This window comes from Copidosoma floridanum, unplaced genomic scaffold (assembly GCF_036245765.1).
Source record: "Copidosoma floridanum isolate Cflo_tuat_1 unplaced genomic scaffold, Cflo_Japanese_pri ptg000021l, whole genome shotgun sequence".
In the NCBI taxonomy this organism is placed as follows: Eukaryota; Metazoa; Arthropoda; class Insecta; order Hymenoptera; family Encyrtidae; genus Copidosoma; species Copidosoma floridanum.
In genome coordinates, this window is record NW_028321898.1 from 22,660,234 (window position 1) to 22,672,558 (window position 12,325).

Genomic DNA, 12,325 nt, shown 5'->3' on the forward strand with positions numbered 1-12,325 from the left:
CATTTACTTTGTGAATTTAGTACATTGTGAGGATGAGCAAACGGTCTTTTAGAGCATTTACTTTGTGAAATTAGTATATTATAAGGGTAAATAAACGGTCTTATAGAACATTTACTTTGTGAATTTAGTACATTGTGAGGATGAGCAAACGGTCTTTCAGAGCATTTACTTTGTGAATTTACTATATTATAAGGATAAATAAACGGTTTAAAATAGCATATACTTTGTGAATTCATTATATTATAAGGATAAGCAAACGGTCTCATAGAGCATATACTTTGTGAATTTAATATATTAATACAAATAATTGTTAATTAAATAAATTTCAAATAAAATAAATAATATAGCCATGCTTTTACATTCCACTATCTGTAGTTCATTTATTTTATTTAAAAGGCAAAAAAGCAAGTGATCATCGACCTAGTTAATTTTAAATAGCTTAGAAAATTAAAATTATAATATAATGAAGATGATTTCGTTTTAAACTGAAAGTATCAATAAGTTATCAAATTTTAGTTCAGCGCATAATTTACTATTTGAATACGATTACTAACACTCGTTAAAGGGACCGAAACGTCGCATTACATAAAGAAACTTAAAGATTCAGTCGAGTGAACTTCTGGTGCATCGGAGACATGATTGTGTATGCGAGTTAAGGATCAAGTGGTAAATACAGCTTTATTAAACAAAAAAATCATTTAACCATTAAATATGAAGAAATAGTTTGTTACGTCGTTTAGTAGTTCAATTTTTAGTTATTCATATTAGTTCAATCAATTTAGTTAAAAAAATATTGCTGCAACTTCATTGAACACTATAGTTTAAGTTTAAAACGGAGAGATAGATAAAATCATTAATTAATAATGAAATGAATGAATTTTTAAATTAATTGTAAAAACGTTTGTACTATTTCCAAACAGAAGAAAGTAAATCAGACATAGAGATGATTGAAGCTGTTAAAAAAGCGCTCAAGAGTAAGAGGAAAATTAAGTCTAGGAAAAATTGAAGACTCAAGTTTTATAAAAATTACCAAGAGATAACTTAAAAAAGCACTAGAAATTGCTAATCACGTGATTTTGTATTCAGAGAGATTTTTTGCATTGTAATTTTACTGCAGCAATACCGATTCAAAAACGCATTATATATTGATTTTACTGATATTTTGCATTTTAAAATGATTTTTCTTTCACATGAATTTTTTTCGTCATAACTACAATCGCTTTAGCAGTTAAGTGCACTTTCATATTATTGTTATTAATGTTATTATTATTAACAACATAAATCTGTGTAATATATCTGTACATAGGCGAGTATCAAAGATTTCCATAGATTAATGTATGTAGTATGATCCATAAAAATAGTTATCTATTAATTTGTTATTTTACTATCATAACAATTACAAAAAGATGTATGTTGAGCATTTGAGACATTAAAAATGTATACTGAATAGCAACTGGCACGGCCTCTACTAGCTGACCAAATAACCTGAGTATGAATTGAGCTCCAGTTACGAAAACTTAGGAGCTAATGCAGTTATACTGGTGAATTTTTTTGTAGTTCATAAGGATGTTGAAGAAAAAGATTTAGTTGAAAGGCAGTATGCTGTTTTATATATTTGATAAAATTTAAAGCAGTATTTAAACTAATGACGATAGATTTCTTAACTGTTAGTTTGAAATGAAATAAAAAAAATTTAGTAGAAAAATATGAAACAACCTTTTCCTGTAACTTGATTTTGAATTTCAAGTGTTAGGAACACAATAATATTAATGGTAATAGAAAATGAAAATGGCTATGGGAGAACCTTCGTTATCGTACAGTCTATTAACGGTTTCTGACTGCTAGATATATTTGTAAACGTAAAAAAGGTTATGTAAGAATGTAACAAATTTATTGTAGTCTGCTTTAACCTCAGATTTATATCGAAGAAACATACAATTCAAATAGCTTTATTTTATAATTTTGAATGGCAACTTAGTGTAATCTTACGAGCAAAAATGTAGCATTGATTGAGTTTATAAATAAAATACTACATCCTCTACGAAATGGAGAAAAAAAAAATTTAATTCAGCTGAAATTAAAATTAGCCGTTTTGTTCACCCTCATCCTTTGATGAGGTAAATATTACAACACATACATTTAATTCAATTTTGACTACTTTTTAATAAAAAAAGTCACACGATTTTCGTTTGAAAAAAAATTTTAATGCAAACATCTTATTCTGTTTACTATAATTCTTTAACGATCGTGATATATATTTAAGAGGCTGTATTAATGAAGGGCTGTCATCATCTTGAATTTTCAGTTAACATTCTCGGTTCATAATATAAATTAGGGTTTATTTATTAATCGCAACTGTTCTAAATTTTACAGTTACATGCAGTGGTACAATAATACCTTGACATAATCATAATACATGCGTTTTTTCAATATAAAGTTCAATATAAAAAAACTATAAGGATTTCATTGCCAAGTTCAAGAGGTTAATTTAAATCAAATGTTAGTGTGAAAAATCACTTTAAATGGTTTTTGAAATTTTTTTTTTTTATAATAAATTTTTACAGAATTTATTAGTGTGATATTTTTTCAAGAAAATTAAAAAAAAAGTAGTCTCAAAATATTAACTGCAGGCGTATAAAATATTTAGTATAAATTTATTTAAATATATATCCTCTATTTTTCTTTAATAAAATAAATAAAACAATAAAAAAACATTAATCGCTCAAAATGATCATTGTCACCTGTAAAAATGTTTAATATTATCTTTGAACAAAACTAACAATGCACAAGATATTTTTTTGAATTACTCGACCACTTGTTTTTTATGTTAAAATTTGCAACATAATAAGCAAATACGTAGAAGAGAGCGTGCTTCTTTAGCCTTGTTTTTCTATTTTCGGTCTGCACGAGAGCAAGCGTACAATATAAATATTAAAAACTTTTTATGTGTAAGCCACAAAATACAGTTATTCAGGTATATAGGAAGGTAGGTTGAAATAAGATCTTAGTCTTCGTCATCGCCGAGGCCAAGACCCTTGGATATTTCGGAGGCGCTGAATTTTGGGCCACCAGATGACGGAGGGCTCGAGGGAACTCGAGAAGCCTCGTTGTAGCTTGGGGGTGGAGGCGCCGGCGCCGAGTAGTAACCACCGCCACTCGCATTGCTTGGCTCATTGTGGTGCGAGCGCTGCGACTAGGGGATAATACAGTCGATGACATTTATTTTTATTTTTTTTTTTTTTAATCATAATACTTTTGTTAGAAAAGTTTAGGTGCGATATTTTGTGCTCTGTGATTACAGATTTGTCAACATGCATAGCGTTTGATGCAACAAATTTTAGTCAAGATTTTTTGTACTTTTTTTTACTTGCTACAAATTTTACGAATGGTAAAACAATTTTATATTTCAATCTAATAGGCCGTGATTGTAAAAAAAAAAAAAAAAAAAAAAAAAATACGCACACGGTGAATAGCATTATTTGGGCAAATCTAGACTTAGCAAAATGTTAATACATGAGCGTGAATTAATAATCAAGTTATTTTTATAATCAAAAAATGTACAGATGACGTACTATTAAATCCCACAAATTATTAGAAGTATCCAAAATCCTTTCCATTTGTTAATTGTTTACTGAATAAGTTAAGCATGTATTAGGGAAATTAAAATTTGAGCCAAGCGAAATTTATTAAGAAAAAACTATAAACCAATTGAAGTATATGACTTATTTTAGTTGCTTACATTCAAAATATTTTTGTTTAATTTAGGTAAGAGTTGTAAACATGATTTCGCTAAACCAAGATTTGTTTGGCTTTCAGTGACTCCTAATCTAAGAGACAGAGCTAAGAAGGCACATACCATCGTCACCTACATATGGAAGATTTCGGTATGAATATTAATAGTTGATAATCACAGTAGAATTAGTAAGACGTACTAGCGATGTGAAATCCACGGTTAGTAGTTTTGAAATACCTCCCATTATCCTCCAAAAAACAAAACCAGGAACATGACTACATTAAGAGTACATGGCTAATCTTTTTTTTTTGAGAATCTCTTAAAAGTGATGTAACTCTAGTGAAAGATCATAGCCAAATTAAAGTTAATTACATTGACCAGGATATAATGTTTGGATCATATTTTAACATCTTCCACGATAGCACCATTAAATTAGGTAGTATGAAACATAGCTTGGTAGAACGAAATATCAATCACTCACAGTTATTTGTATAAATAAACACAAACCCCACATCCACTTTTAGAAAAAACAAGATGACTACAGCAGAGTAAAAAATTCGATTTTACAAGTGGTAGATGGAGTTTTCAAACATGTCTAACTAACCGTGATGAGATTTCTATTGACTGATTGGCGAAGTGGGTAACTGTATAAATCAAAAGGCAGCAAACATAAATAGTTTATAGTTAGGTAAGTTATATTTAAACCAATGTAGAGAGCAATTTAAAAATAAAATAATTGAGTAAAAACTAATCTAAGTAAAAAATTGGCGTGATAACTTTTTCAGAGGAATATTATTGGGATCGAAAAATGAGAATTCCAACCGTGTTTAAAAACGGAGAACCATTTTTGAATTTGTTTCTACATAACACTAGGGAAATGCCAAATAGGGGTTACTTTGAAAAATGGATTTCAGAAATTGTACTTAGTAAGATTGTATCTGTAACATTGGAAAACTGCCATAAAATTGATGGTAAAAATTAATGGTATTATCAAAGAATGTAGTTCTATCAACTTTGTTGATAAAAAATTTGTCTGTTACAGCAGCTACGATAATTTTTTTATCACTCTGTTTTCAATGGAATATTTTTTACAAATAAAAACTGGAAGTTTTTTAGTGTATTAATTCTCAGTGAATATATAGCCGATTCTTAAATCAGTTTTAATGGCTTGACAATGTACGTGATATACGTGAGCAGGACATTTGCAATAATAAATGTTTCGAAATACTAATAAAGTAATTATTGTTGTTCCCAAATTAACGTATCTAAATTCAACTGGGGCCTCAGAATGTAATTTATCTTGTGACGTCAATGTATGATAATTGACGTCAGGGCATTACTTTAATTTTTTTTGTTATCAAATCTTAGGGAGCAATGTGCTTGACACATTTAACGGTGATTTACCCTTACGCTTAACGATCGTCAGTCAGTAAAAAAAACTAAGGTTTCATAACTATCTAACTGTCAAGTAATTCTCTTGTCATGAAAGCGTAAATGTTGACCTTTTTAATTGTCAGTTGGACAACTGTCTCACAAAAGACATGCCAAACAATAACGTTAAAATTATCAATGAAAATGGAATACAAAAGATCTTGTACACACGACAAAACTCAATTGCGTAACAAAATCTTGTTCTTATTTATCTCGTTCATTATGTGAAAAAGTTATTTAAACTTTATGTGTATACTAGTCGACTCACATTTTCTTAACAAAATCACAGTCTTACATTAATGTACCAAAACTGTTTATAAAAAGTAGATTTTTTATTTCTTTTTTGTATACTACATTAAGCATTGTTTTCTGAAAATTCTTTTCAAGTATTGCATCACAGTTATCTGATGTTATTTTTAATTTCTTCTAGTTTCTAGTAAAAAATAGTATTAATTTTGTTAAATAGCTAGTAAATAAGGACATTCAAACGAATGTCTTATTCAGATTTGTTTCATAGTTAACGAGAGTCGTGAAGTTAATTATGTTCACTTGGTACAATATATACAATATAACTGGTTCAAAAACTGAGACAATAATACTATTAATCTTAAGATAATATTTCAAGCTCAAGTTGGTAATGAAGCATTGCACAAAAGTAAGTTTGAGGTTCAAAAAAAAAAAAAAAAAAAATTATTAAGTAAGGCAAATTTTATTGTAAGTAAAGATGAAATAAGCACTTTTTTAGATGTAAAATAAGGTTTAAAAACAATTATAAATATTATTTTTTGTACGTTAATAGTGCCAAGCTTCTGTATTAATGTGCGCATTAATATTTTTCATAATTAGCAATTTTTAGATGAGATGAAATTAGTTTAACTTTTGCATAATCTAGAGAAATTATACCTTACATATGTGAAGTTTGTAGACTGTATTTTGCAACAATTGCTCAGACTCAAGACTAAGGTCGTTTTATTTACTATCCTAAATCAAATAAATTATTTTGATTGTGATTTGTGAGTGAGTAAATGGTTAGTACATTAAATAGCCTAAAAAAAAAAAAAATCATAAAGCATAAAAATATATATTATCTACTTAAAACTAAGTAAAAAAGTAGATCATTCATAGCTTGATTTCTATTGGTGATAGCATGAAATAACAATTAGTTCAGATTCAACTGAATCATGAAACAGTGACTAGCAGCCAGTCTTCAAGATAATGAAAAATGTGTGCGTCAAGTTCACAAATATAAATTATATAAAGCTTATAACTAAAAGCAATGTGTTACACTGCAATGACGAATAAAGCCACGTTTGGTAAAGGAAGACTACTACATTTTTCTCGAAGTCAAAGGACCTTGTTGACGTTCTTGTATAATCTTTTGACTTACATGTTTGGCGAGACCATCCATGGCAGACTTGAAAAGAGCACCGCCTAATCCACTTAGTAAATCACTACCACCTCCACCGCTACTTTGGGAGCTTTGACTTTGAGGGTTACTATAACCACCTGATGGCTGATACTGAGGTTGCTGTTGATGACTAGAACCACCTCCTAAAACTCCGCCAAGAATAGAGCCTAATGCTCCAGATAGAGGATCTGCTGGGGGCTGCTGATAGTTCGGCTGTGGAGCCCCACCACCTCCTGAAATTTCAAAATGATATTTATTTATAATAACTAATCGACTTACAAAGATTGATGTGTCTTATAAATATGAAAAAAAAATTTTGTTTAAAAACGAATGCGTGTCGGGACAACAAAACTTAGTACTTAAATTACTGAAACATTTACACGCACGAAGAATAATAAATGTATCAAAATCAAATTATATTGCAAACTGGCAAACAAAATTATGAATGAATGAAGATAAAGAATAATTTTTTTTAAATTAAGATTTTACTCACCAATTAACAGTGCACTACATAAATTTACTGTTAAATTGATGATAAAAATGAATCAAATTGCATTAGCGTGACACGCAATACGTTATAGAAAATCAAAATAATTGCAGATATCTATCACTACTTCCTGGAAGTGGAAAGTGAGACATTTGGGATAGCTGAAACGTAAAGGTATCCAATCGACGCATCTGATTTGTGGCTGTTTGCTCAAGTACTTTTCGTACATATTTTATATCCTTGAAACCTCGACCTGATTAAAATAAAGGGAATAAAATCCATCTAGACTGCGGTTTCAAGGTAGCTTGTAAGTTGAAGGATATTATTTTCTACTGAAAATGAAACAAGACGTATGCAATGTAGATCGACAGATTTATTCATGTGATGGGAATTATGTAGCGTCAAACAGTAAATTGTCACCGGAAAGCCTGAACTGTTAGGCAGCTTTAATTTTTCAAGGGACTACTACACAGCTTTTGTATTTCAAGTTAAAAAAATATCTTTAGATGGTTTTGAATCTAAAATTTTTTAAGTTAATTTACTGGAAATACATGAATACTTGACTAACTTTTTATTACTACTCGAACTGAATAGTTGAAATCAATGTCACTTTTTTTTATTTACTGAAGTTCTATAACAATAATAAATTTAACGAGTAGTTGTTAACTTAAAAATTAGAGCAGCTTTGAAAAAAAAAATCCTTCAACATTGACTGTTTAAAACATAACGATGTTTCTACTACAGGCTGATTATTCCTAGTGATATAATCAGCAATTACACAAGTACGACCGACCTTCGCGGTAACTTTGTATGCCTTTCTATGTGATATCATCTAAGTAAGACCTGACATAATGACTTCTACTAGTACTATTGATTAAATTTTATTTTTAAATTCTAGATTTTATTACTGACTCTTAAAAAGTCTTTAAGGTAGGTTTCCTAGGTTATGACTCAACTTAAAAAATTTAAAATGGAAGAAAAAAAAAAAAAAAAATTAATTTAGTAAAATGAACAGATGATATTCCTGCATATTACAGAGGTGATCCAATAGCTGAGGTACTTCATTAAAAAATGTTATCAAATCTTTTAAATCTTTTCAGAAAAAATTCGAATACAATTACCTAAGAACGATTTTTATAAAACTACTAGTAATACCACACTATTTGAAGAGTATTTCAGGTTTCGATGCGACGACTGTGGTTAAGACATGCATTAGTCAGAAAGAAATAAAGCTCTATGCCTGTACTATATAGACAGTGCCGCAGCTCTATCGCTCTGTCTTGTCGAAATTTAATCCGTTAAACTGATATTCTACAAGTTACTTACAGGCGTGGATGGGGCACGGTATTTATCAAATCAAGTGATGGATATAAAAGCATTATGTTTCAAACCATATAACGTCTAGCATACACTATTTACAAAAACTTTGAAATGTTAAAAAGTATGGAATTACAATTTTTAGGCAAGTGGCAAGTTGATCATCAACTATCAAAAAAATAAGTAATTACCCAGAGCTCCTAGAATTGATCCAAGCATTCCGCCATCTTGACTGGGATATCCTTGCTGTGCATGAGCATTTTTATCCCCTTGGAAAGCATTTGATGCTAAACTGCTGGCCAATGCAGCACCCAGGGCTCCCAATCCACCAAGTCCACTCTCGCTCTCCTTTGCTTCTGTCTTTACATGATCAGCTTCATCGGGACTTTTTTGCCTACTTTTCTACATGACGAATAATAGTTGACAAAAAAAAATTGTTTAGCAAAAAACCAAAATGTCAATTGAAAACAGTTGTAACCGTTACGTTATTACAACGCTCACCTGATAGGCATGCATGGCCGCGGCAACACCACCCGCAGCAACAAGTCCTCCGACAGCTAGACCAACTTTGTCCAGGCAACTGCCAAAGGCATCATCCTCGGACTTTTGGGGTTCAGGATGATAGACACGCGATGAATCGCCTCCATAACCTCCAATGTTTGGCATTGGTGGTGGTCTATACATTTCGTCTGGATTCAAGGTCGGATAGACACCACCGGGCGCTGCAACGCCATAACAATCGAATTAGATACCAGACAATCAAATTGAGTAATCACCACTATCGTACAAAGTAATCGTTAGACTCACGTGGTGGGCCGACATTGACCGCCGGAACGTCTGGCAGCGGGGCAGAGGGTGCTGGAATGGAGATTGTCTCAAAGAAGACAGAGCCAACCTCGACCTCGCCGTCGATGGTAAGATGCGTGACCTTATCGATAGGCACTCGGTGCGCAAAATCGGTAAAATGCCTACCGTTGACGGCTATCTTGAAGCAGCTGTACTCGCAGAGAACGATGATCTCGAAGGGCTCCCCTGGCTGTATCCACATGGGGCCGTCGTTCTCCTCGGGGCCCCAATTCATGGCCTGGATGTGGTTGCGCGTGATGAAGCCCTCACGCAACCTCGGCGACACGTGGAGCGCCACGTCGTCTCGGGGGTTAAGTCCCGGACCGAGCTGATAGTTGATGGCGAAGCGACTCGCGCCCTCGGGCACGCGGCCCTGGACTTTGAGCATCAATCCGGGCGCGAGGCTAGACTCCAGCTCGTGCACGAGCGGCAACTCCTGCGGAGTCGGAAATATAATTGTACGTTATGTTTCACACGCCCAATTGGCATGGCAGCCACCAAACCATCCGCGAGAAGCTAACAATAAACCAGGTACTTATTACTTACAGGATTGAGAATCGGCTGAAATGCCATTTTCAGCAACTTCAGCTTCTTTTCTCTGGAAAGACGGAAAACGGAAGGCACTCAGTACGGAGATCCCGAGACTACTATACTACAGCGAGACGGAAGATGGTAACACTGCAGGGTGTGACTCGTGGATCGAATGCTTACTTATCAAGTATATGGCTACAAGTGTATAAGTAGGTATTTGGGATTATGATGTCGTGTTGGAGCTTCTCCCAATGCTCAAGGATATCGGAGGTGCGAAGCAGGTCATGGAATGAATGAGCGAACGGGTTAAGAGTAATTTAACTTCATTTATTATGAAACAAGAAGAGACTGCACTTTGTTAAACTGTTCGCTGCTCGTGGGCGAGGCGCGTGCCGTCCTCGTTGCTGGTCGAGCCTCGTCTCTCAAGCAGCGTTCGCTACCTTACGGTAGGCGCTGTCTTGAGTCGAGAGAGAGGAGGTGGCGCGCGCAGCTAGTCCGTGCGCGGGATAGGCCTGTTGCTTCCGCCGAGAAGCTTGATTTGAGCTTTGGCCGGTGGATGGCGCCACAGGTAAACACTATAGAAATAGAAGTAGAAGAGCTTCGCTCTTACTGCTGTCTTGGGCTTGGTATTACTAGTCTGCTAGACTATTTGGAGAGGATGACGTTGTAAATGAGAGAATTTGTATTGTAAGGAGGTTAGGTGATGATATAGTGTGCAACGCATATAAATAAGCATATGCTTACCTCATTTTTTAGTCCGATAGAGCATGTAGACCGGGCTGTACCGAGTCGACGTAGAGAAAAGATGGGTCTAGGACAGGACGGAACTGCTAGAGAGATAAAGTATTTGATGTCCAAGGCCAAGAGCCAAGGACCAAGGATACACCCTCCAAAGGAGTACTTAGTCCTTTGAAAGGACACTCAATAGTGGGTAGCGAGAAATTAGAGGTTCTTGATGGTTGTTGGGGTGGACGAGGGTTAAGTTGACCGTATGAGCGTCTGCTTTACTTTGGCGCTTTTTTCGGCATTTATGTTTTTGCCCGTTTTGGCGTTTTTGCGCTGCACGATTTGAGAGACGCGCGCATCTTCAAGGAACATATGGCGAAAAGCGACGACGTATTTAAAATTATTACTAATATAATAACAATAAAATACTTCGTTGATATATTGTTATTCAGGACTTGAGCTCCGTATGTATATCGAGAGCTTACAAACCCGTTCCTCCAACATCCAATCCAACCAACTTATTAGTAAATCAGAATTATAAATAAACGCTGGTTAGTCGATAGTGTCAGCTTTTTATTGCTGTTGACTGTCGTCTGCTGTTTTTATTGGCTAGATCAGCCGGATTACTGATTACGGAACAGAGCGCCACTCAGATGGCGCCAGGGCACGTCGCGGCTGTCATGGAGTCATGGCCGTCTCACTCACACAACATTACTTTTCAGTATTGTATGTACATAGGAAATTAAAGTATAGTGGTGAAGCGCAATATTTGAAATTTTGAAATGAATAAGGAAGACAAGAAAAAATATTATGGGAGCTTAAAAGTTTCCGAATTGAAAGAGCTTTTAAAAGGGAAAGGAGCAAGAGTCAGTGAAAGAAAAGCAGAACTCGTGGACAGGTAAGCCATGACTTGGGAGCGGCAAAAATGTTGGTCTCCCAATTGCTTCGAGCCACTTTTTTTATCACACAATCAGAAGAAAATTTAAATTTCACTTTCTTATCGCAGAATATTACACTGCACTTCATTTTTCCTACTATCTTTAAACGTAAATGCAAACAAAAATTGTCTGCAAACAACAGCAATCATTTACAAAGGTTATGTCTTCTGCTTTGCTCATCACACAGATAGGCTCACGGACACAATACACAACTGTAAATTTGACGGTGTGTAAGTATGACAGCCGCGACGTGTCCTGGCGCCATCTGATTCAAGCTTGACGGTAAAAGAGCCTCATACCATCAGGTCGGTAAGTCAACTACCTTGAATTAACTCGCGCTCTGTTCCGTAATCTGGCCAGTTAAAATAGCAGACGACAGTCAACAGCGATAAGGCCAGATTACGGAATATATTACAGCGCCAGTTTAATTCAAAGTATAGTTGACTTACTGACCTGACGGTAACGTAGAGCGCAAATTTAAATTACTTGCTGGTGACGACGTACGATTGCGGAAAACACCCCAAGCGACGTTACCACCACGACCTACGTAACTTTACAGCCTCTGATTTTATCATTCTGGTAAAGAGAGCACGGTGTAAGATGTACGTGAAGTTATGTGTAGTAATTAAAGAAATTACTACTAAGTAATGCCATATGGTCGATTTTATTAAACCATATGAATATCTCTATTTTTAGAGGTCGACTTTTGAGTAAAAAATAGATTGTAAACTTGCCGCAAACAGCACAAACTACGTCAACTATTTATTATCTATCTACAAGATCAGTTGCGGCTGGTTTGTAATTATCAAAATGACTTTGCTGTAAATAGCAATAGTTATTCGGATCAGCGCCATCTAGCGGTCTTTATTTTTTGGCCAAAAGTGGCTCCTAAAATTCTCAATCAGAGC

At 34.2% G+C, this 12,325-nt stretch overlaps 1 protein-coding gene across 4 annotated transcripts; it reads right to left on the minus strand.

The window, feature by feature from the left end:
- Window positions 1–349: 349 nt before the first annotated feature.
- On the minus strand, window positions 350–10,162 carry LOC106643910 (uncharacterized). 4 transcript variants are annotated; one of them, XR_016293164.1, is made up of 7 exons: window positions 9,769–10,162; window positions 9,184–9,658; window positions 8,878–9,098; window positions 8,568–8,778; window positions 6,552–6,805; window positions 6,068–6,145; window positions 3,105–3,193 (listed from the first exon to the last, which is right to left on the minus strand). XR_016293164.1 is itself a non-coding variant. In XM_089594566.1 (6 exons), the coding sequence occupies exons 1-6, from the start codon at window positions 9,793–9,795 to the stop codon at window positions 3,005–3,007; spliced, it is 1,377 nt and encodes a 458-aa protein (XP_089450692.1). In that variant the 5' UTR covers window positions 9,796–10,162; the 3' UTR covers window positions 350–3,004. The 4 variants fall into 4 exon arrangements, 2 of the variants coding, with proteins under 2 accessions (XP_089450692.1, XP_089450693.1); XR_016293165.1 differs by having other exon boundaries at window positions 3,175–3,193; window positions 6,073–6,145; XM_089594566.1 differs by lacking the exon at window positions 6,068–6,145 and having other exon boundaries at window positions 350–3,193.
- Window positions 10,163–12,325: the final 2,163 nt, after the last annotated feature.